A 26178-nucleotide genomic window follows, 5' to 3' on the forward strand; every position below is an offset into this window, starting at 1 on the left:
CAATACCCAGATGTTTCCTATCCCTGGCATTTGCTTCCCCAACAATTACAAAACAATCTGCTTGGGCAAATAGAACAGTGTTTGCTTTGTGGTTGTCAACTGGGAAGAGCTAGGAGTGAGAGGGAGGGAGGGAGGGAGGGAGGAAGGAAAAAGAAAAAGAAAAAAGCACCCTCTCTTGCAAAATTGTAATGGGGCCTTGTGAAAAGTTCAAGGACAAGAGACTTCAGGTTTGTGTAGCCCTTGATTAGGGGGATTCTGCAGCAAAGTGGCCACCTGAGCCCGGCTCCAGGCTCCAGGTCAGATGAGGGACATTGTCATAGGGAGCAGGGATTCCAGTCAGGTCTTCTGGGCTCCAGGACCCTCGCCTTGATGCTAAATTCAGGGGAAATTGGAGCTTGAATTCACTTCCTTCCACATTTTAGTGTGCCTTGTTTTTGGTGCTGAGGATGGAAACAGGCCCTTCCATGTTCTCTACCACAGAGCCATACCTCCAATCTGATTTGATAGTTCTTTTCTGTTCCTTTTTGAAAATTTCTTTTCTCTTTCTTATTTTTAAAAATTATTATTCTGTATATGAGCACATGTGGAGGTCAGAAGATAACTTTGTTCAGTCTCATTTTTTTTCACTTCACATTTAAGAAAATTCTGGGGATTGGACTTATGTCTCCAGATTTGTGCAACAAGTCTTTACCTGCTGAGCCATTTCATAAGCCCCTGGCTTTCATTTGAATGTTATTTTAATTTTTGTTTTTTACTTTTTTAATATTTATTTCATTTTTTATGTATGTGTGTGTTTTTCCTGCAGGTATGTTTGATCTATGCATGTGTTCCTGGTGCCTGAGGAGGCTGGAAGAGTGTATTTGAACCTCTGTATGGTGGCTGGGGCTTAAACCTTCATCCTCTACAATAGAAGCCAGTGCTCTTAACTGCTGATCCAACTCTCCAACCACTTTTTCTTTGTTTGTTTTTGGAGATTGTGTCTCACTATGAGGCTCTGGCTGTCCTGGACTCAGTAGACAAGCAGGCCTCAAACTCACCAACATCTACCTGCCTCTGCCTTCTGAATACTGGGATCAAAGGCATGGGCCACCATATCCTACTTCTGACTTGCATGTTTAAAGTGCTTACTGTACAGCGGCCCTGTGCTAGCATTGAGGATGAGCACTAGACAACAAATCAAACCTCACACGGCTTCCATCTCCCTGGAAGACAGACAGCAAGCAAAATGAAACACACCCAGCTTATATAGAGGCTCCAGTGTCAGAAGGGCTAAAGATGCTCAGATCAGCTCCAGCCCACAATGTCACCAGTGCAGCGATACTTCATTGTCATAGCCGTGGTCATGGGGCTCAAGACAATTCTAGAATGGGAAAAGGTAAAGGGATGAGGTAAGAATTGACCAAAACTTTATACAGAGCGGTGATGATCAGTATTTGTTCTGCTAAATCCTACATATAGACTTCCAGCTCTGGATGACTCAATCAGTATGTGTTCTGCTAAATCCTACATATAGACTTCCAGCTCTGGATGACTCCCAGGACATGCAGAGTGGTGACTAGAACTTGAGACTTGGACATTCTGGTGTAGATCCATTTCTGCTGGGCCACTGGATTGAGTGTCAAACTTGAAAATTCGTTTGTCTACCAGGTAGTATGAGTTGTGAGACAGGGTAGGATAGCTTGGGAATTTTGCTGTTGTTTAAACTGGGTTGTGTGCATTGTATGGGTATGTGTGATATGTGTGCATATGTGTTTTTGTGAGTGTGATCATGGGTGTTGTGGTCAGTGGATGGCCTCAGGTGTTAATTCTTACCTTCTACCAAGAGACTGGGCCTCTTTGGATTGTATTTTTAGTCTGTATAGGGAGAAGTGTGTGCATGCCATTGCTTGCATGTGGAGATCAGAGAACTTTGGGAGTCTATCCTCTCCTTCCAACTTTACATGAATTTCAAGGAACAAAGTTAGGTCATCAGGCTTCATGGCAAGTTCTTTTACCAGCTGAACCATCTAAGTTGGTTCTCTTTATTGTGTTTGCCACTGAGTGTGCCTGGAAAAGTGGGCTGTGTTTCTATTGGTTCTCTTGTCTGTCTCCCAGCTCACCAGAGGAACACTAGGGTTAGAGATACAACAGCTTCCACACTCAGTTTTACATGGGTTCTGGGTTTCAAATGTAGGGATTCACGCTTGTGTGAAAAGCACTTTACCCAGTGAGCCATTTACCCAGCCTGGCTTGTTTTCTCCTCCTCCTTCTTTTGTACAGTTCTTCAAGACACAGTTTCTCTGTGTTGCCCTGGCTGGGCTGGAAATTGCTCTATAGATCAGGCTGGCCTCTAATTCACAGAGTTCTTCCTACCTCTGTGTCCTGAGTACTGGGATCAAAAGTGTGCACCACCACTACCCAGCTTTATTTTTTGTTTAAAGATTTATTTATTTTATGTGTATTGGCATTTTGCCTGCATATATATCTGTGTGAGGGTGCCAGATATCTGGGAGCTGGAGTTAAAGACAGTATTGAGCTCCAATGTGGGAGCTGGGGATTGAACCTGGGCCCTCTGAAAAGCAGCCAGTTATTTAACTACTGAGCCATCTCTCCAGCCCCTGGCTTATTTCTAATATTAGCCCCTGCTGATGATATACAGCTCAGAATTAACTTTATTAGAGTCCGTTCATGCCTAATGTGTGAGCTGAATGAGTCAGCCAGGTCTGTTCGGCATGGGAACATGGTTGTTTAAGATTTATTTTTATTGCCGGGCGTTGGTGGCGCACGCCTTTAATCCCAGCACTCGGGAGGCAGAGCCAAGCGGATCTCTGTGAGTTCGAGGCCAGCCTGGGCTACCAAGTGAGCTCCAGGAAAGGCGCAAAGCTACACAGAGAAACCCTGTCTCAAAAAAAAAAAAAAAAAAAAGATTTATTTTTATTTATTTATGTGTGTATGGGGGGAGGGAAGAAATCTGTTTGTGTGGATTCTACATATTTGAGGCTGTTCCAGGAAGGAAGACTTTGTCAGATCTTATACAGCTGGAATTGGAGGCAGTTGTAAGCCACTCAACACGCATGCTGAGACCAAAACAAGGGTCTTCTGGAAGAGCAACAAATGTTCTTAGCTGCTCTGTCAGCCAGGAGTATGGTTCTTGTAGCCCTGGGCTTCTGACATCAACTATGCTGCTGTTGCGAAAAGAGGCTGAGAAGCCTAGGCCTTGAGCTTTCAAAGACGGGTGATACTAGAATCTGTCTAGACCAGGGTCTCTGGCTCTTATGACTGAGAATTATTGACCTCTCACTAGAGCAGTGGTTCTCAACCTCCCTAATGCTGCCACCTTTTAATATGTTCCTCATGTTCTGGTGACACTACCAACAATAAAATTATGTTTGTCGCTAATTCATAAGTGTAATTTTTTCTTTCTTTGTTATTTTTGTTTGTTTGTTTTTTGTTTTTTGTGTTTTTTTGGAGGGGGGGTTGGTTTTTTTTGGTTTTTTGAGACAGGGTTTCTCTGTGTAGCTTTGCCCCTTTCCTGGATCTTGCTTTGTGACCTTGAACTCACAGAGGTCCACCTGACTCTGCCTCCCGAGTGCTGGAATTAAAGGGCTACTGTTATAAATTGTATGTAAAAATCTGTGTTTTCCTGCTGTAGGCAACCCCTCCAAAGGGTCATTTCACCCCCAAAGGATTCACGACCCACCAGTTGAGAACTACTGCATGGGACTTTGGCTTTAGGGGCAGGGTGACTGACACAGGAAATGACATCTGGTCAGTGTAAGGACAAGAGGAATCTAAGGGAACTTCCTTGACCAGTAGAGAGGCTGAATGGCCAACTCTGAGGTATTGATCTCCTAAATTTGAGCTCTTGTATGAGATGAGACACACACTGGGCTTGTGAAACCAGGACAAATAATATAAAACGTCTCATTTGTAAGCTTTTATGCTGACTGCTGCTGAAATGACATTTTGTATCTGTCATATAAAATAAAATACATTGGATATTCTACCTAGTTTTCTCATTACTGTTCTTATTAAATTATTGTTATGATGATTATGATTATGAATATTGATTTGGGTTTTTTGAGACAGGATTTCTCTGTGTAGTCCTGGCTGTCAGAGATCCTCCTGCCTCCACCTCCCCAGTGCTAGGATTATAGGTGTGTGCCACTGCATGCAGTTTCTGAAAGCATTGTCAATAGGCACATGATTATCCTACAAGAGACTAGATTAATACCAAAAGGGAAGGGGCCATGGTATGTATTGGCCCATATCCTGCTGGTACTTTGATAAGGGCATAGTGAGTTAAAAATGGTGTTAGCTGGTGACTCAACACTTAACGGTCACCCCTTCCTCCATCACCTCAGATAGCTTGCTGTTTCTAAGGGAATGTGATCTGATTTAAATGTCACACACACACATACACATGTACACACCAACACTCCCCTCGGACCTAACATTAGTAAGAAAGCAAAAGGTCATGAGATGAAGTGTATGGAGTCTGTCTTGTCTTTGTTTTCAGAAGCGGTCTTCGGTCTCACCCCAAAAACGTTTCATTCTGACAGGTCTAGGGGCATATTCTGACCTTTGTCAAACCAAGAATGAGAAAGATCCTCAGACTCCAGCAGCTGAGACTTTCTGCTTCCGCCATTCTGTCCCATTGTCTCTTTGCTCACGACAGGGCTCCCTATTATACCCAGCACAGGGCCACCCAGAGTTGAAACATTGTCCAGCCTCCTCAGATCTGGTTCAGCTATATATATACTGGCTGAAGGGTTATAAACAGAAATGTCAAGTGTTTTGGGGAGCTCTCCTTAAAGGGCAGGGCCTCCTCTCTGTTTCTGTGGCTGGAAAGTCTAGCACTCAAGTGGCTACCTTAGGCCACAATGAATGAGGAGGCACCTACCTCAATGATGGTAGGCAATACAGGTCAGCTACTATATGAGTCCCTAAACAGCCACAGGAATTTATGTTTTAGTTTTGGTTTTCGGGCTGAGAGGGAACCCAAGGCCTTGTGCATGCTTGGCAAGGACTCTACCACTGATCCACCTGATCCCTTACCCTCCTCCAACCATGGACCTTTTGTCAGAAAAGAAAATCTTAGGCGTTTGGGGTGCATCAACTAGATATTTGGTCATGTTGTGACCTGAGGACTGTGCCTACCTGCTTTCAACTGCTGTCCCTAGAAGGAACAACTCAACTACTTTTGGGGCAGAACACTCAAGTGCTTTCTAATTTATTTTACATGTGTTATTTGGGTGTGTCTGTGTGTGCACCTGCACACATACATGCACACACACATGCCACCGCTCCAGTGGGAATCAGAGGACAACTTGTAGGTGTTGGTTCTCTCCTTTCTCTCAGGTCATCACGGCTGGCGGCAAGTGCTTTACCACATGGGCCACCTCACTAGACCCATCCAGTACTTATAGCAAAAGGTCAGCTCCAAGATGACTTGATTTCTTGACCATCTGGCACCCCAAATGCCTAAGATTTTCTTTTCTGACAAAAGGTCCATGGTTGGAGGAGGGTAAGGGGTCAGGTGGATCAGTGGTAGAGTCCTTGCCAAGCATGCACAAGGCCTTGGGTTCCCTCCCAAGCCCCAAAACCAAAACTAAAAATACAATTGGCAAGACCTTCCAAAGGCACCAGTTTAGAAAGGTCCTGCAGAGCAGGGTGAGAACAAATACTCCTCCTTGTTGCTCCATTGCCCTGTTTGTCCTCAGAGGCTGCCATCACCCTCAGCTGCTTGATCTATCCCTTGCTGCTGACTTCCACATGGTAACCTTAGGAGGAAAAAAAGATGCAGCTCCCGGGGCACTGTGTGATCTAATAGAATACTAATGGCATCCCTGTCCATCTATCAAATCAACAAGTCTTATCTATTCATCTGAAAAACTCTGTCTTAATGATCAGCATGATTCTACATTGGAATCACATGGATATTATGGCTCATATAGGGGCGGGGAGGGGGGATGAGAACATGAGGGAACGGGATGGTTGGGGAGAGCAATGAATGAGATATCTTGATAGAGGGAGACATGATGGGTTAGAGAGAAACCTGGTGCTAGGGAAATTTCCAGGAATCCACAAGGATGACCTCAGATTAGACTACTAGCAACAGTGGTGAGGGTGCCTGAACTGGCCTATCCTGGTAATCAGTACCCTGTCATCATAGAGCCTCTATCCAGTAACTGATGGAAGCAGATACAGAGATGCACAACCATACACCAGGATGAGCTCTGGGAGTGCAGTCAAAGAGAGGGAAGAGGGATTCTATGAGCAAGGGGAGTCAAGACCATGATGGGGAAATCTACAAAGACAACTGAACCAAGCTCAAAGGAACTCAGGAACTTTAGACAGACAGCTGTGGAACCAGCATGGGACCGGACTCGGCCCTCTGCATATGGGAGAATGTTGTATAGCTGTGTCTGTTTGAGGGGCCCCTGGCAGGGGATCAGGATCTATCCCTGGTGCATGAGCCGGCTTTCTGGATCCCATTACCTATGGTCAGACACCTTGCTCACCCCTGATAAAGCAGGGAGGGGCTAGGTCCTGCCTCAACTGAGTGTACCAGGCTTAGCTGTTCCCCAATGGGAGAACTTACCCTCTTGGAGGAGGGGAGGAGTGGTGGGGGGAAGGAAAAGGGGAGTGAGAAGAGGGATGATAGGGGGATCTGTGGTTGGTATGTAAAATGAATTTAAAAAGATAAAAAAAATGGTCTGCTCAAGAACTAACTTGTTAAATTATAATATTAGAATATTAGTTACCTTCAAATCAACATAGTGAAAATAAACTTACAGAATGTTTTCCCATGTAATATCATTTTAATTTTATAAAATAAATATTAGTCTAATTTTAATTTTAAAAAAACACACCAAGATTCATGCAGAACTCTGATATCCACCAATAAGTGGTCCCAGTGAGGGACACAACAACATGGAGGGAGGATATGTTTCTGCTCATAGTTACTCTGAAAAGTTTTTGCTGTGAAATTTTATGAGCTGACTGAGTCTCAGCACTTCCTATGTGGAGGGAGACATGTCAAGGGAGACTGTGTTGATGTCATCCTGCTATCCAGACATCCCAAATCAAGAAGCATCATCTTCTCACTCCAGTCCAGTGCTGAAGCTACTGCATGTCATGCACATGTGATGCTGAAGTTAATGCTCTACAGAGATGACAACAATCCCTTGCTAGTCATCTTAGTCATTTCTTTTGTCCATTAGGAAATCAACTGTAGATTTTCCTGTGTCACAGCCTTGACTAAAGTGAACTGTCCTGAGAAAGGATTCTCGTGTGATGTCACCATGAGCTTTTGTGTCTTTGGATAGCAGAAGCTCCTCATGTCTTTTTTTTTTTTTTTTTTTTTTTTTTGGTCTTGATAGGCAAGGAACACAAACACATGTTTCCTGAAAGAATCATCTAGGGGCCAACATAGCATAGGATCAACCTTGGCAAGGGCTTAACATACAAAGCCCCAAAATGTCATGGCTACACTTGCCTTGAAAAGGGTATTACAATCTGTGGCTGCATTCCTACTAAATGTCCTAAGCCAGCCACAGAGTGTAGGACAGTGCCACTAAATCATCATGAAGAGAACTCTGCTTAGTGTAAATATTTTTGTTTGTCTTAGGGTTTGGGTTTTCTTACATTGAGGTTTTGGTTTTCTTTGTTTTGATTTGATATTTTCTTATTTTTTGGTTCTTTCTTTTGTGTTTTTTTTCTTTGATTTGATATTTTGCTAAGGCTATACACTGTATATAAAAATGCCCTTTAAAGCCCCCATTGAGTCAAATGACTGTATTTTCATAAATAAAAAGCAACTTTCAACTGTTCATTCTTAATCTAGCTTTTTGGCTCAGGTGTGGTGTCACATTCCTTTAGCCCTAGGACTCAACAGGGAGAGATGATCTTTGAAAATTCCAGGTGGTTTTGGATACATTGTGAGTTTTCGACCAGGTAGGGCTACAAAGAGGAATGGTGTCTTGGGTGCGGACTCCATCAAGTGGAGTCTTAACAATAAAAACCCGGGGTCAGATATTGAGGGTAAAAGCTGAAAGATTAGAGAAGCAGAGCAGCAGCCACTAGGAACTTCTTACTCCTATGAATCCTCAGACCATATGCAGAAATCCTAACTCCACATGTCATGTTCTGGGATTAAAGGTGTGAACCTCTGATGTAGTGGGATCAAAGGCATGATCCTCTCAAGTGCTGGAATCAAAAGCCTGAGCCCCCCCAAATGCTGGGATTAAAGGTGTGTGTCAATATCTCCTGACATCTATGGTTAACCAGTGGCTAGCTCCACTCTCTAGAGCAAGCTTAATTTGTCAGAACACAAACAAAATATGTTACAACAGATACTCACTCCATGATAAAAAGAAATGACTCATATTCTACCCCTGACATCAAATGTTTAGCTACTCAAAAACAAACTGCAGTCTAGATACACATATGTTCATGACACAATCATTCACATTATATTTTGAGAAAGACACCTATGTTTTCTAATTTATCTCAGAAAATAAGAACATTCAATACAGACAGGACTATAAAGAAAGAAATAAAACCTGTAGCTATTTGCCTCTGTTTTCCTTGAAATACAGCGCCAGTGATGGCCACAATATAGAGACTGAAACATTCTAAGACATATTGAAACACGGTGTTTTAGGTGCTGTTGCCTCGACTCTTCATTTCAAACTCATTTTTTTTACATTCATTTACCTATATTTATTATGTGTATGGGTAGTTTGCCTGCTTTCTAGGCACCACAAGCATGCAATTTCCACAGAGGCCAGAAGAGGGCAATGGATTCCACCTTAAACTGGAGTTACAGAAGATTGTTAGCTACTCTATGGGTCCTCTGGGAGAGATACACATCCTCTTAAAGGATGTGTGATCTCTTCAGCCCCTGCACTTGACTTTTGTCCTTCCAGCCTTTCTAGTGTAATAGTGTGTTAGAGGGACTGGTTCACACCCAACCAAAGAGAGATGTTTCTGAACAATTGTAGGGAGAAGTCCATGAGGGAGGCATGGAAGACTTTCTCGGGATGGCAGGCATTCAAGCAGAGTGTTTCAGGGTTCAGAATCATCCCTCAGTATCTCTTACTATCAGAGTTGGGGCAGTTATGTCACCTCTCATCTAGATGACAATGCAGAAGAGGCCCATCAGATGAAATGTAGATCTTCCAGGGGATGGAGATGGGGTAATAAAACCCTGTTGATGCAGCAGCTAAGCAGTGTTGAGAGGAAGCTTCACATTAGGCTGGGTGGATGGTGCCTGCAGCAAAAGCCATGTGCCTCTTACAGTATTGTCTGTGCAAGGCATGAAAGGGAGAGGGATGGTTGAAGCTACTTTTTTACCGCAGCAGATGACACTGTGTTTTGAGGAAAGGTTTCTTTCAGATGAGGGCATTATACTTCAGAAGTTCCCCTGGAATGGATCTGGCCTTAGACTCACAGTGAGTCAGAGATTTAATGTATGAAGGAATTATCCTGCAAGTTCCAGTCTGGTTCTTCCAAACTATCATTTTAAAGAGCTTTAAGCTTGAGAAGGAGGGTGGATTTAAGTTCCTCCCTGGCATTGGTCACCTTCTGATTCTCAACTGACTCTGATACGATAAAGCATACCTGTAGACACACTGGAACTAGCTGAGACTTCATTCATCACACACTACCAATCACCAGCATGTGGCATAGGTCACACTGTCCATCTATCCATCATGGGGAAGAAGTCTATGTTAGGCCTTGCCTTACTTCCATGTAAGTCCTCAGCAAAGCACTTGGCTCTTATGATAAATGCTACCAGACAGATTAGCATGAATTTTCCCTCTTGCATTTGTGCAGGGAGATAACATTTTACTATCAGCCTTTCTCAGACTAAACTGTCCAGATTGTGCAATGTGGACTGGGGGCACTTCTTCTTTCTCATATAAACATTCCTAACTTTGAAAGCATTCTGTCAGCTACTCACATTGACCAGTCTTGGAGTAGCCAAATAGCAATTCAAGCTCATCTTGATATCTTTCCTGTAGTATTTGTAGCAGATAAATGGAGTTATAGGTCAGGAATGTAACTCAGAGACAGACTACTTGCCTATAATGTGCAATGTGCTAGGTTCAATCTTAGTACTAGGGTTGAAGGGGATGGAAAATTAACCCTGCTACTGTTTGGGTGGGAGCTCCACCTCAACCCCTGGCACCCTGGCACCCTGGCATCCCATTACCCAAAGAGTCTGGAATGTTTGGAAGGAGTTTGGTGGAAGATCCACCTCAACTTCCCTCCCATCTCTTTCCCTAAACCCATCCCTTCAAAGCCTGCCAAACAGCTCCTCCTCAAACCTGCCCCTTCAAAGCCCGCCGAAAACACAGCTCCTCCCCCACAGAGGCTCAAGACCACGCCCACAGGGTGTATAAGCTGCATCCCAGAAAACAGACACGTGGTTCTTCTGGTCTCGAGTTTCCATCTGCTCTCTGAGGGGACAGGGAATCGTCCGGGAGCACTTTACCCTTTAAACCTAGGCTTTCCAATTTGGTCTGATTCAGTTTGCTGCTTCGGTGGAGAGGCCTTCAGGAGGCTCAAAACTGATCAGTTACATCCTGTGGAGTAGCACAGAGCAATCTGGAGGTTTCATAGGGGCTTCTTAAATACTCTGTCCTCAATTTCTTGCCCTCAGTTAACTGGGGCAAAACTTCATTTTGTGAATGAAAATTTCCAATGAAAGACAGATATACACAGAGAGAACATAAATATAGGTGCACAGCTTATTAAATTCTGTGGTTGTTGTAATGGACTGGAAGGTGACTAATCTGCTAAAGTAATGCAGACAAGCTTGCAGACATGCATTCATTTCCATGGGAACCACCTTATTGATGGAGAGGGGGAAAGTCACAAATTGTTCTCTAGCTGCATATAGGTGGGGGTGTCAGGTCCCCACACTATAAAGCTAGGACATATGGTTTCCCATTCCTCACTTACACTAGAATCTCTCCATCTGGTGCCCTCCTATAAATACATTACTGTGTGTTCCATTTGCATGATTTGGGACTTTGATATTTTACTTTGGCTTTCAGAACTCAAAGAATCATAGAAAGGCAACATCAAACCATCACCTGAAAAACATGTGAAGGGAATGTGGGCATCTGGAAATTGTAAATGTGCTAAGACTGTTACCAAACTGAACCAAAATGTCTCCTATAGATGCCTGGCTAACTGTTATTTATTGTCTTCCTCTTATTCTTTCCAAGAGCACAAACCTTCTAGTGAAAGTCCAGAAAGTCTCTAAGGCTTGTTCATGCTTCACTGGAGCCAGCAGCCTCCTAAATGAGCACGACGTGTTCTAGATGATTTGAAATTGGTCCAGGTAACCCTCACTGCCTTCTGCTCTCATCCACATTCCTCTTAGATGTGAACAGTCTATACCCCAGCCAGAGACAAGGGATTCACAGAATAAGAACTCCTGAATATGGCAAATATTTGAGGACATAAATATGTTTTTCCTAATTTAAATATTACACAAATTCCAGACAAGCTGGTATACTACTTATCCCAGCACTCAAGAGGTGGAGGCAGGAGCATTAAAAGTTCAAGACCAGCCTGGGTTGCATAGGAAGACCCTGTCACAAATAAAAATAGTACATGTATCAAACATTAAATAATGCCCCCATTAAAATGTCTAACAGGTTTTTCTGTATCCATTAAAAAATTTAAATGCTAAAGAATAAACATTATAAAGTTCAAAACTTACACATGACATCTGAGACAATTTTCTTGGTGTGGTAGGAAGCTTAGGGCTGGGTCTGAGAGTTAAGCTAGATCCCTCGCTGCATCATCCAGCCATTTTAGCTCACCCAGTTCCACCTGGAATGCCTTGCCACATGCTGCACACACCTGGGACCCCCACCCGACATTCAGTTAGCCATGATCTCACTTTTCTGCATCCATTCACACAGCTGCCTCAGCACAGCCTGCCTCTGGCTTGTGGCCTTGGCTCCCGTTAGGCTGTAAACTTCTAGATGTTTCATTTTTAGTCTCCCTGGGGTCTCTAATGGGTATCTCAACAAATTTGGACTGGCTAAAATTCCATGCTAAGAGAGTTATCCCTCCCGGGGATATTCATCCCTCTTCCATTTATTCTGCAGCTGGGACCCTAGTTCTCAGGTGAACACAGACTTGAACCATCTTGGTGGGGAAGTAATTGTGTACATTCACTTCCTAAGGGAGTTTTGTTGTTCTCAGTGAACAGCTACCTCTGTCATGCTATGCAAGAAATCATCCCCAAACCATGTAACTTAAAGCAACAAGTGTTCATTTGGCTCACAAGTCGGTGGGTTGGCAATTTAGACTGGGCTTGGCTAGGCAGTTCTGGGCTGGCTGCTCCTCCACAGGCCATGCAGTGTGAGGTTTAGCTCATCTGGCATGGCCTTGGCTGCTCAACTGGAGCAGGGACACCCTTGTGTTACCCTCTGCGAGCCTTGTCTCTGTGGCTTGGTCCAGGCTGTCATAAGCAAGGAGCAAGAGCTAGCTAGAGAGAGGTGGAGAGACAGCTCCATGGTTTAAGAGCACTGGCTACTCTTCCCGAGGACCCAGGTTCAAGTCCCAGCACCCACATGGCAGGTCACAACTGTCTGTAACTGAAGTTCCAGGGGATCCAACACCCTCACACAGACGTACGTGCAGACAAAACACCAACGCACATAAAATTTAAAAAGAGAGAAAGAAAACAGGGCAGTAGGGTCACTGAGGCCTCTGGGGCTCTGCCATTGTGTGTATGGCTCTGAGATAGGAAATCCCGGTAGGAGCAGACTAGTTTCTAAGATTCTATTTCTGGTTCCTGCTGAGGGCGCCAAATGCAAGCCAGTGGGTCCCGTTGGCTGTTGCTACCCACGCACATACACACCCACCCTTTGTGCTGTAGTTTGCTTCCTTTCCTCCTTCTGTTCTAAAAGCAACTTGAGGGAGGAAAAGGATTATTTGGTTTATGGATTGCAGTCCATCACGCAGGGAAGACAGGGCAGGAACTCACGGTAGGAGTTTGAAGCAGTAACCATGGAGGAATATTGCCTTCCTGGCTTGCTCACTCTGGCTGCCTCAGCTACCTTTCCTACACAGTCCAGCTGCCCGGGGGTGGCACCACCTATAGTGGGCTAGGCCCTCGCATACCAGTTAGCAATCAAGAAAATGCCCACAGATGTGCCCGCAAGACAACCTGACAGAGGCAGTTCCTTCATTCCCAGGTGTGTCAAGTTGACATGCTGAGGATTTCCTTACCCCAACGACATTCCAGATTCCAGTTACCATAACAAACCACCCAAAACTTAGTAGGTTAAAACAACAACCATTTTATATCATGGGATCTGTTGGCTAAGGTTTGGGACCATACTCGGCTTTGCAGATCTGCTTCTGTGTCTTCATTCACATATCTGGCACCTGGGTGGGGATGGCTGGGAGGCAGGTCATCTGGGCCCATCAGGCATGAGGCCTTCATGGCCTTGCACAGCCATCTCGAGGAAGTTGGCATTCTTCTGAAAACCTGGTATATTATGAGGAACTGTGTGACCTATGACCTAGCCTGAGGAAGTCCATAGTATTCTATTGGTCAAAGCAGCCCCTCCCCTGTTCAAGAGGAGGAAAGCAAGATTGCTCGGCTGCAATGGATGTATATTTAAAGCCACACCCCCAGCCCTGCTTCTCACTCACTTACGCCTCAGCTGCACCACTGGAAACTGGAGATGTCAGAGCCTTGCCACAGAAAGTGTCGCAAGTGACCCCTTTCACACCCACAGGAGTAGGAGAAATGAGTGGGGACCACTACCTTCCTTCACGAAGACTGTGTTTCTTGGAGAGTTGTATGAGTCTGGGGAGAACTCAGGGTGGACCCTCAGAAGGGAGCCCCTCAGATAAAATTTTAAGCTTTGGTCTTTGTTCATTTATGGAAGTCTGCCAAAATATTTGTTTTATAGTGTTCTTTGTAAACTGTGATCCAGCTATCAAAGCTGTTTTATCATCCATTGTAGTATCGGTTTTTACATTAGGCATTGGTTTATTCAGTTGTCCTGGAGAGGAATTTCTTCCACAGTGGCTGGGAATGTTCGTACTATGTTTGATTTGGGGGCCTGCAAGAGGCCCCCTGAGGCATTTCCCGCCAGTAAAGGGTTGCCTCGTATATCTATTTTTGATCTGCACTCACTGGTCCAATGTCGGCCTTTGTCACATCTTCTACATAATCCAGGAGGTAGTTGGGGTCTCCTGTTTAGGCTATTCCTAGAAGGAGTATTGTTTCTAGGAGTACCCCATGTACAGTTTTTACTTATATGACCTGGTGTACCACATTTAAAACATTTGGTAACACGGGGCCTTCTTTCACCTCTGGGATTTGTCTCTCCTATCCAAGCCTCATTACTGTAGTTAAGAGACTGAACACCATTAGTATATTGAATCCATTCTTCCAAAGGAGCTGATCTGATCTTTAATGGTGTAAGTATTCTTTTGCATTCTGCATTAGCATTGTCGAATGCCAAGGACTCAGTTAATACTTTTCTTAATTCTTTGTCTGACACAGCTCTTGTTATAGCTCTGTTTAGTCTTTGTAAAAAATCAGTGAAGGGTTCATGTGGTCCCTGAAATATCTTTGTGTATACCTCAGTTGGTTTTTCAGGTTCTGGAATTTTTTCCCAAGCATTTAGAGCTGCTGTACGGCATAGGGATATTGTATGCTCATCATAAGTGGCTTGTACATTCCTGTCAGCGAAACATCCCTCACCAAGTATTTGATCTTGGGAGATCACAAAACCTCTGATTTTACCTTGTTGTTCTAAATTTTTTGTCTCTTCTCTCAACCAGCTTTTCCACTGTAACTGCTGACTATATTCTAGAACAGCTGAAATTAACTGATGTCAGTCATCTGGAATGATTCTATGTGAGGTAGACCATGAATTTAACATCTGTTTTACATATGTGGATTGTATCCCATACGTAACTACTGCTTCCTTTATATTTTTAAAGTCCCTTGTTGAAATTGGTTGTAATGTATATGTCATATATGGCTCAGGGTGTGTGTCATCTGCTGGCTTCTCATGGACAATAACAGGATAAGCCATTGTATGAGAGCCATTTGGAGATGTTACAACCTCTATGGTCTTGACCTTCTGTTTATTAGTTCCCTTGTCATGTTTACTGAGAGTTTCTTCTAGGGCTTGCAAACGAGCACCTAGGGTCTGTTCTAGGGAGTGAACCTCCTCTCTTGCAAGGGACTCCATATTTCTCATGGAATCATAGAAGTTTTTATGTTCCTCAGAAACACATGATTCCATGGACCTTATCCTATCAATTAACGATAATCTTTCTTCCTTATATATTGTCTGAGTAGCCACAACTTCACTCTGGAGAGTTAGTGTTCTATCCATTAAATATTCATATTTATTATCAATAAAATCAATTTTGGGTACAAGCCTGTTTTGTAAATCCTGATTAGCAGACTCTAGAGAAAGAATCTTTTTCTCTAAGCCTTCATTGCTATCTTTGAAAGCAGATTCCAGAGAGAGAATCTTTTTCTCTAAGCCTTCATTGCTATCTTTGAAAGCAGATTCCAGAGAGAGAATCCTTTTCTGTAAGCCTTCATTGCTATCTTTTAAAGCCTGTATCAGTCCCAATAATGACTCATCTTTGTTCTTAAACCAGTGTTTGAGCACTGTGTGAATTATTATGATGAATGCCAAAATGGTATAGCCCAGATATGCCTTAGGAATGTCGTATATTTCCAGGAAGATGTCATTCATCATACAGGCAAAAAGGTTTTTAAATTCTTGTGAGGTAATGTTGTCGGCCATATTACACGAATTACTCAAAATTTGTTAGTCAATTTTAAGGTGTAAAATTATCAAGTACCTTTACTTGAAACACTATGCTTACCTTTCGTGTAGTAGCACTTTTCAGCCAGCAGGTGGCGTTGGTACAGCTCCGAAACAGGGCCTGCTGGCGATCTTGGCTGGAGTCGGAGGTAGATGGCAGAAATGGCGGAGATGGCAGAAATCGGAGCTAGCACTCTCCTGCCTCTTTCGCTGGTCTGGGGCTAAGCTAGGGAATTGAGATCGGACTAGCTGCTCCCTTTTTTGGGAATGGAACCGTGTAGGTGTTCCCTGGTTATATGGAACTTTGCAGGCGGGTTTAGGTACCCGCCAGCTAGGGAGGAGACGGCGGGAGCCGCCCAGGCCTTTGGAGTTGGCCCCACGTTGGGCGCCAGATATTGGAGAAATTATTTTGGCCACTCCACGTAGTTAAAAGGATATTTATTTAATGGCATAACTCACAAATTAAGTAATGGGTAGGTCGCAGGGTCTGGGGAAGGTGTAATGCAGTCCAGCGGTGTTCTCCGGAGCTCTGTACAGTCAATCTCCACCGGTCAGCGTTCCGGCACCAAGAGAGCGCCCAGCGAGAGCGCTCGCCCATCCAGCTCTTGGGTCCCCAGGCGCCTCCCCTCGCCCCGCCTCGTAGGTGTGACAGTTGCCAGAGTCTCAATGGGGGTTGGAACTTCCAGAACCAAGCTGGAATGGCTACCCACTACAGGAGTTCACTTCCTCTGCAGCTCAGTGGAACTGGGTCAGCTAAGACAGGGATCCCTTATTCCTCCACTCTGAAACGAGGCCTCACGGTGTTGACATGGGTGGCTTTGAACTTGCTATGTAACCTAAATTGGCCTGAAATCATGATCCTCCTGCCTCAGTCTCCAAGTATTGGGATCATAGATGTGTGTCATATGCTGAGTAACCTTTGCTCTTGGAACCTCTGGGCACATATGTAATTAATGCTGGAATAAGATCCTTAGCCAGCGGCCAATGGCCTTGACCCATGAGCTGCTCTTTCTCCACACAGGTAAAAGAAACTTCACTGATGGTTTAAACCAGCCTGCTCCACTACAGGAGATGGATGGGGCTAGATTCCTGGGAGCAGTCAGTGGGGTGTAGGCTGACCTGTCAATCATGTGAGCTTTGGAGGTTCTCCATTGATATGCCCAGTGTGCTCTCTGTGTCCCTATTAGGTTGGTTGATATTTGTGTGTTGCAGGAAATACTCAGAAATATGTTCTAGTACTTTCCCTAAGTACTAGTTGCTAGGTTTTCCCCCCAGAGACCATGGTGTACTTACACATATGTCAACTTCACAGCTGGGTAGTGAGGGGTCCTGGGCTGGCCTCTGATAGACTGTGTCCCTGGGAATCAGTTGGCCAGAACGGGGGGCCTCTCACTAATGAAATCCTCAAAAGCCAGTTCAGTACTGAAAGTGCAAAACTTCAGCCCAGGAGGCACCACAGCCATCTAATGGCCTGCCGTTCATCAGACACCACGAAGACAGCTACAAAATTCATCAGACACCAAGAACCAGCTACAGAATTAACGGGAAGTGACATTGCCAGCCTGCTTTATCACTGCCCGTCATCTGACACTTTTATCACTGTCAGTCTTTGTGACTGAACTCACAGGCTGTTGTTCCTCTGCACCCTGAAAGTCAATCAGTTATAAAGGGAGCATCCCACTGTTGCCTGGGAAAACTGACCCTCATGGAAAAGCACAGAGAAGCAGTTTCAACCTCTAGCCTAAACACAGAATTGTATGCCCCACCCCACCCCCTGTGTGCGCATCTCCCTCTCCCCCCCACCCCCCCACCCCCGGCCTCTCTGTTTTCCTTCTTTCTCTTTTTCTATATGCATGGATGTGTGCACGCAGGTACATGTGTGTGGAAGTTAAAGGGCACCATCTCTGGTGTTGATGTTGTTCCTCCTTTATTTATTTATGTTTTTGAGACAGGGTCTCTCACTGGCCTAGAACTCACCAAGTAGGCCAGACAGGTTGCATTGAGCGAGGGTTCCACCTGTATCTGCCTGTTTATCAATGATTTTTTTATATAATTTATTTTTATTTTATGTTCATTGGTGTTTTGCCTGAGTGTATGTCTGTGTGAGATGTCAGAAATCCTGGAACGGGAGTTACAGACAGGTGTGAACTGCCCCATGGGTGCTGGGAGTTGAACCCAGGTCCTCTAGAGGAACAGCCAGTGCTCTGAACTGCTGAGCCATCTCTCCAGCCCATGGCGATGATATTACAAGTTCACAGCCCTATGCCCAGCATTTTTTATTTTTTTAGTATCAGTTCTGGAGATCGTACTCAGGACTCAGGTCCTGGCGGCGTCTGGCGAGCCCCCACCCCAAGCCTGAATGATCTCCCCAGCTCTCAGCTGATTCCTGATAGGGTTCCAGGCACACCACTCCATATTCATCTCAACTCCAGAGTCTCCAGAGAATCAGGCCCTGAATCCACTTTGCTGTGGGGCCTGATGTCAATCCCTTTGGTGTAGCCTACTGTGGGCTTGGAGCCTAGGTCATCACTATTCAATTTACAGATTACATGCATCTTCCCCCAAATCCTGTCCCTTCTGTCTCGGCTTGAAGAGGTGCCCCTCGTTCTGGTGTTTTGTCTCCCTGCAAGTCAAGGAACCTATTTGGTGGTTTTTTCCCTCCTTGGTGGGACACACCAGAGAGATGACCTGCAGTAGTATAAGAACCACTGTCTTTTTTCTTATTTTACAATAAGGGTTATGGTCAAAACAGGTACCACAAACCAGCTCACATAACCAGCCTTAAGGGAGAAAGAAAAACACTACTGGCTCTCTAAATAGGTGATTTACTAGGCCCAAACCAGTAAATATCATCTAAACGTGGGAATCCAATCTCCTTCCCCTCCCCCACAAACTCCTCCCCATCCTTCTTGAGCTGTGGTACCCTATGAGGCAGCCTCTCTCAGTAGGTCCGAGGGAGCCTCTTTAGAGTCTGGGTATGCACAGTATTTCTGAACATCTATTGCAAGTGGCTGATGCCCTGTTGGAAAGAGAGAAGGTCCAGAGAGATGACCACTGGGGTGGAGAGTGTTTGCATCCATGACAGTCAGCTCTGTCAACTTTGGTGCAGTCGAGAATCGCCTTGGAAGGGAATTTTGATGAGGGACTGTCTGGACCTGTGGGTGAGTCTTCTGGGGATTGTCTGGATTATGTTCATCGATATGGCAGGAGCTAGCCCACTGTGGGCAGCGTCATCCCCTGGGTTTGGGTCATAGACTTTGTAAGAGAAGAGGAAGCGAGCTGAGCAGTAAGCATGCACACACTAATTCATTTCCGTCTTCTTGAGTGTGGATGTGATGTGACTAGCTGCTTCATGTCCCTGACATCTTGACTGCCTCACAATGATGCCTATAATTGTCAGTGAAAACAAATCCTTTCTCCTCCAAGCTCTTCTTTTAAAATTGGTTATTACTTGGCCTCTGTATAAGCATGGGGGCATGTACATGCAGTGGTGTACGTATGTGGGGCTCAGAGAGCATGTTGGTTCTCCCTCCCGCCATGTGGGTTAGAGGGACTGGACTCAGGTCATCGAGTCCAGTGGCAAGTGCTTTTACCTGTCGAACCTCGTCACCACCTGACCCGCACCCCTCCCCCACGCCACCCCCATGGCTGTTTTTGTCAGAATATTTTATCACAGCAACTGGAAATGAAACTAAACACACCCTAACCCTTATTCTTGCTCCTCAGTGGTCAGCCAGGTAGCCATTTGTTTCTGGCAAACTCTCAGAGGCTAGGCTAAATGTAATATTGTGGCCTTTGCCATCATGGGTTCAGGAACCCAGTTCTGATCAACTCAGCAGACACCATGCTTCTGACTGTTTAAAAATAGGTCCGGGACCCAAAACAGGCCAAGTAATCTAAAGGCAGGATTTAACTGGGGGCTCCGGGATTGGGAGCCTGTGGGACAGTTGTTCTCCACTCCTCTGGGTCATGCTGGGAGCAGATAGCGCTTGTGTTAGTGGAAGAGACTCCAGCAGCAGACAGGAGGCAGAGAAATGAAGTGGGGACCCTTCACTGAATGCTGTCTACCTACCACTGGACACCTCAGTTGTCCTTAATCTCAGCCACTCATGGTGACAGCCTCAGGGACAGCTGAGGGAATCCCTCATCATCTCTGGGGAATGCCTAGTCAGGGTTATAGAGCATCATCTACACAGGTGAGCTGGCAGAGATGGAAGTGCAGCCTCCTGCTAACTCCGGGCGAGGCGCTGTACCAGTTGTGAGCTCAGGGAGTATCCTCCCATGTTCTTCTCTCCACACTGTAGTCCCTCATGGAGCTCCATCATGGCCATAAAATTACCTCAAGGGACATTTACCTGGAACATATGGGCTCTGTGGCTGCCTGTGAAGAGAATCAGGCCACCTAAGGCCTCAAGTGTGTGCTGTTCTCCAAGGTGTGGGACTCGAGACAGAATGCATCTTAGCTAGATCTACAGGTGGCACTAGGTCTCCACCCCACATGTCCTCCAGCAAGGTGAGAGCCAGGAATGAGCTGGCAGGGCTGGACTTGGTGATCTTTGGCAAGCCTCACTACCTCTTTGGACATCAGTTTCCTCCATTATCCGCAAGGAAGCTGGGTGCCCTGAAAATCCAGCCATCTAAGAGTTTGGGAAGTAGAACTGAACTCAGTCTTTCCACTCAATCCAGGATCAGTAAGAGTTATCCCCAGCACCCAAAGGAGAGTGGGCTACAGCCAGGAATCTCACCTTTATTCCTTGCTTGCCCACCCAGAAGCCCCAGAATAGTAATGTAAATAGCATAAATGCCTGCCTTCGAAGACCCAGCCTTCAGCTGATTTCTCTCAGGAAATACAGTTCACAGTTCTGACTTGCTGGGTAAGAGGCTGCCTGCCGAGTTCCCAAGGCTTAGGCTCACTGAAGAGCTTGTATATCAGCCCAGGAGGCAGCCTATGTGGTGACAAGGTAGGTGTGTGTATTGGGGTGGGGGACAAAAAGAAATGTCCCTCCAAAATAGAGCCAAAGCCCACTCAGGAAATGTGGGGAAGACAGTTCTCGGGTATGCAGGGTTAAGGAGAAATGAATCCCCAGGAAAAAGGAAGAGGTCAAGCACACAGGGGTAAACACAACAGTGTGCAAGATACAGGCATGGAAGAGGGTCACAGGGCCCTTCCAGCAGGCAGCAAGGACTCAGCAGTGGAGCCCTAGACCAGGGAAACCAGCATGAGAAAACACCAGCACCTGCCCTGGTCGGGGTGTGTGGAGTGCGTTTCCCGCACAGAACATGGTTGTGAAGGGCACTGTCAAGACAGAGGCCAAGATGGCACCTGGGATTTGAAGCTATAACCACTGTCCTTTGAGAACGTCAAGAAGAGGAAGGTTTCTGTTCTGATATTGTTCACATGGCAAGGGACTCGTCTGAGTCTCCACCTTTTTCTTGGGCGTGAGCTTGGATCGTGTGGCTTTCTCAGTACCTCTGGCTTCACATGAAGGTGTTGGGGTTCTGGCCAGTTGAGGGGTCCCTCCTCAGCAAGTCTGAAGCTGGGAGTTGCACCAAGAGCATCTGCTCACCTCCTCTTTTGTGGTTCTTAAATCTTGAGAGACCTCCCAGCTGGTTGCCTTGGGTGAGAGCAGCTGTGCTCGGAGGTCTGAAGGGTGCAGAGGCCTGTGCACCAGCACTCCCAACGCCAGATGAGAGCAGAACAATGCATGAGCCCTGCCCCTCCCGTATGTCTAACAGTGCTAAGCCAAGTCCACGGCCGGAGCCAGCATCTTTCCAGAGGAGATAAGGCATTACAGCCAGCTGTTTAGCCAGATGTGGGGCGGGGGGCAGTCTCCAGGGTGGACATGTAGAAGGTTTCTGGTTCTTTTAATTAAGACAGGACGCAGTGGTCCAAAACTCTTCCAGTCAAACTGAGTCAAAAGCATGTCCTAGCAGCAAGAATGTATCCTTGTTTTGTCGCATGAAGGTCAGTGGACACTGGCCCAGGAGAGGGTAAGGCCAGCATGATGTGCGGGGCAGAGATACAGCCACCACTTACATGGGCTGCAGCCCACCTGTTCCTCCAGTCCCTCACGTGAAGTAACGGCAGGGTGTGGAGTCGATGTAGCAGTACTGGGTGCAGCGAAGGTCTCCGTACGACCTGAGGGAGGCAAGGATACTGATCAGGGCGGAGGCAGCAGAGTGGACAGGGGCAAGCACATTCTAAAAACGACTGGTGATCCAACTGCATTAAACTACCCTACCCCTGAGGACCCAGATCTAGGAAAGCTTTTCTGCTTCATTTGGGGTGTGGGGCTGAGAGGCTGAGTCAGAGGGACTAGGGTGGGAGGGATGGCTAGCCCCGATGCTAACACATCATCTACTAGACAGTCACCCCCTTCTCGATGCCTAAGGGTGTCCAGTGTTATCTGTGAACTCACTCAGTACTAATACAAATGTCCTATATTTGTGCCCAAGGGGCAGCATTGGCCTGGTACAGCTGCTGAGCTCTTGGAATTCAGCTAGTGTGACTGAAGAACTGAATTAAAAATCCTAATGATTTCCAAAATAATAATAATAATAAAATAAATAAATAAATAAAATCCTAATGATTTCAAAATTGAATAGCTACATGGAACAGGGCTAGCTACCACGTTGGAGGGTGTACTCTACACATCTGCAGATGCAAATGATAATCCCCAACGTCCTATCCCCACACATTCACAACGGTCTCCTAGAAGCTTCTAGATACCAGAGGAATAGCCCCAGTGAGCTGGTGAATAAGCCTTTGACTCACAGTCAGATGTTGACAATATATGACTCTATGGAGCCCTTGAGCAGCTCCGACAGGCCAGATTCAGTAGGTGGCTGTTAGGAGCCTTCCTTAGTTCAGGCATCAGGCAGTGCACACAGAGACATGTATGTAGTGAGATCCTGGCCAAGCCTACCCAGGGTTGAAGTCTGAGGGTAACTGGAGGTGTGCAACTCCTTCAGCCAGGCTGCATATGCTAATATGTGTTGGAGGGTGAGTTTGAGGAAACCCCCTCCCCGAGAGTACCGGATGGATGTAACTGTGGGACAGGTGATGTCTATTTCCCAGCCTGCTGAAGGCCTTCCAGAAGGTAAGTGATGGAAGCCGAAGCTGAGGGTATTGGACTCATGGGAGACAGGTCAGCAGATGAGTGGCTCCCTAGAGCACCACATGGCTGATTCTGTGAGGGTCAGCTGAGCACGGGCCATTTAGCATCATTCTGTACTGGAAGGTTACATTCTGGGCAGGGGCTGGGGTCTGTAGGTAGCTTGAAGATGCCATTGTGGGAGCAAGGACACTAACATATTTGAATGCCCACTGAGGACTCTCTAATGTAGAGAGACAGGTCCTTGAAGGGGATATTTTCTTGGAGGGACCACAGACTGGCAAGATTAGGTATTTTTCCCTTTATATCTTAAAAGTTATGTGTGTGTGTCTGTCCCTCTGTGTGTGTGTGTGTGTGTGTGTGTGTGTGCGCGCGCGCGCGCGCGTACTCGTGAGTGATGAGGGTGAGGATGTGCCATGACACACATGTGGAGGTCAAAGGACAACTTTGTGGAGTCAGTCCTCTTCTTCCACCTTTACACAGGTTCTGGGGATCAAACTCAGGTCACCAGACCAGCACGGCACATGCCTTCACCCACTGTGTCGTCTTGCTGGCCCTCCTTTTTCTTTCTAGTGGAACTGGGAATTGAATCTAGGCTTATTGAGCGATATCTCACATCCCTGAGGTTACGTATTAATTCTGGTCTGATCTCCTTTGGATTTGTGGGAGGTGGGTATTGTGCTCTGGGTAGACAGATGGAGTCTGTGAAGTGCCCTCAGGCTGCTCGCTGCCTTTCTGCTGTTCTGCCCTGGCCCAGGATGGTGCTGACGGCTGTGGCTGCCCTGACTGAGGCCTCTTGGGGACTGTGACTACTATGTGTTCACCAGGGGAGCATGAACTCTACCCTACCTCAGTGTCTACAAAGTACCAGGAACACAAAAGTCCCTTAAGAATATCTGTGAAGGAAAGCAGGGAAGGGGAGATGCTGGAAGAGTGTAGGAGGCCTCCCTACCCAGGGAGATAGGTCTCGCATGTCAGGTAGCCAAAGTCAGAGCCGTCACAGTCTTCCACACCCTGGTGCCGGTAACCATCCCCACAGTAGGCCCGGTGACAGTCTAGGGAGACAAAAAATATAGCACTGAGAACAGGAACAGGCTTGTCTACACAGCAAGGACAGTGTGGCCCAGTGGAGTCCCTAGAGCATTCCGCCCACTTGAGAACCAGCTTCTGGAAGGCTTCAGACTCACCCAGGACGGGACTAAGCGTCACACTGACATACCAGGGTTCTGTATAGCACACCTGCCATTTACTTGACAGGGGGACAAGGGCCTTCATGTCATCTGCAAACCTGGGAAGGTGATAATGCCTCCCCTTCATAGAACTACTGTGGAATGTTGGTAAGGTAAGACTTAGGGCACTGGAACACCAGACCCCAGTGCGAGAGCATGGTGAAGCCTTTGTCAGCACAGAGCTCTGGGGAGGCAATCTACCACTAGGCTCAGCGTGTTCCTGAGGGACCATGTGACCTCCACAAAGACCTCTATCTTTATACCAGCAGTTAGACTTTATCCATCTTCCATCCACCCATCCACCCATCTATCCATCTTCCATCCACCCACCCATCCATCCATCCGTCCATCCATCCATCTATCCACCTACACAGGGTCTTGTTATGCAGTCCATACTGGCCCTTTTATTTTGGGTGATCTTCCTGCCTCAGTTTCCCAAATGTGCTGCCATGCCCGGCCACCCTAATTTTTAGAGGAAATGGAGACCTCACTCCTGGTTTTGATTGTAACAGCTCTTTTCGAAGGGATCCAGGGAAGAGCCAGTGGCCCACAGATTGTCATCCAAAAGTTGCCAGGGGACTGGTAGAGCTGCATGATGGATAACAACCTCCCCTGCTTCTCAACCCTACTCTAGGTGGAACTTCAGCTCAGTGGCTGCCATCTGTCCCCTGAGGACAGGGACAGTAACGGTGCCCACACATTGCCAGTTCTGACCTCAGCAAACCGAGGCATAGATGGATGCACTGACCCCCAGCCACATCCAGACAACCTCCACATATGTCCGCTGGAGGGATCTCTAAAGACATGAGCCTCTGTCATGCCAAGCCTCTCTTAGAGTCAAGAGAGCCAGGCTGGAAATGGCCCTCCACTGCCATCCTCAGTGAGCTGGGCGACAACCAGAGCCAGCAGTTGAATTCTGTTCTGACTCTGAAAACTGTACTTCTACCTCACCTCCTGCTCTGATCACCTTATGTAATAAACAAAACAAAACAATAAAAACTCAAAAATCAAATCATCAAAAACCCTTCAGAGCCAGGTGCTGTGGGACAGTCTGTATGTCTGTATTGCTCTGATTGGTCAATAAATAAAACACTGTTTGGCCAGTGGCCAGGCAGGAAGTAGGTGGGACAAGGAGAGAGGAGAATTCTGGGAAGAGGAAGGCTGAGGCAGAGAGACACTGCAGCCACCGCCATGACCAGCAGCATGTGAAGACGCCGGTAAGCCACCAGCCACGTGGCAAGGTATAGATTTATGGAAATGGATTAATTTAAGATAAAAGAACAGTTAGCAAGAAGCCTGCCACGGCCATACAGTTTGTAAGCAATATAAGTCTCTGTGTTTACTTGGTTGGGTCTGAGTGGCTGTGGGACTGGCGGGTGACAAAGATTTGTCCTGACTGTGGGCAAGGCAGGAAAACTCTAGCTACAGCCAGGTCCCAGCACTATCACAAAAGATGGAGGCAGCTTGCCCTGAGTGTCCACCTAGAAAAAGAGCTCCATCCAATCCAGTCTCAGCCTCTCCTTCTGCCTTTCTAGGGTAACAAGTGAGGACCATCACCTTCCCCTTCTGAGCTTGCAAAGAAGTAGGGCTTGGAAGAAAGAGGGCCAGGGGCAAGGAAGGCCTCTGGGGGACATGATCCTGAACACCTCCCTGTTGACATGCTTGGGTGAGGGAAAAATTAACATGCAGCCTGGAATTGGGGAGGGGCTCTCCAAAGCAGCCCCCGGTCCACTGTCCCTTGCCTTTGCCTCAAACCTTCACAGCTGGTAGCGGGGGCTTACCCCCCACCCCCTCAGCTAGTCAGGCCTCCCAGGCTGGGCCCCACTCACCAATGCAGTCGTCCCCCACATCACGATTACCGTCGTCACACTCCTCGCCAGGCTGCAGGACGCCATCCCCACAGGTGCCGTGCTGGTTTACAGTATAACCCACAGGGTAGAAAGGAGTCAGCTGGCCAAAGAAACACACAGCCATTAACGAGGGTGGCACGCCCAGGCAGCACACCGGAGG

At 46.5% G+C, this 26178-nt stretch overlaps 1 protein-coding gene across 2 annotated transcripts in view; it reads right to left on the reverse strand.

The window, feature by feature from the left end:
* Nucleotides 1–20551: 20551 nt before the first annotated feature.
* The window catches only part of Colq (collagen like tail subunit of asymmetric acetylcholinesterase), a 56631-nt gene continuing 51004 nt past the window's right edge, over nt 20552–26178 (reverse strand). Inside the window, exons 15-17 of one of the 2 annotated variants that reach the window (XM_006996246.4) lie at nt 25998–26118; nt 23892–23994; nt 20552–21963 (exon numbers count right to left, since the gene is read on the reverse strand). In XM_006996246.4, the coding sequence (XP_006996308.1) occupies nt 21894–21963; nt 23892–23994; nt 25998–26118 (294 nt within the window). In that variant the 3' untranslated portion in view covers nt 20552–21893. The remainder of the gene's footprint in view (nt 21964–23891; nt 23995–25997; nt 26119–26178) is intronic. The other variant, XM_006996247.4, reaches the window with a different exon arrangement.

Source organism: Peromyscus maniculatus, chromosome 9 (genome assembly GCF_049852395.1).
Source record: "Peromyscus maniculatus bairdii isolate BWxNUB_F1_BW_parent chromosome 9, HU_Pman_BW_mat_3.1, whole genome shotgun sequence".
In the NCBI taxonomy this organism is placed as follows: Eukaryota; Metazoa; Chordata; class Mammalia; order Rodentia; family Cricetidae; genus Peromyscus; species Peromyscus maniculatus.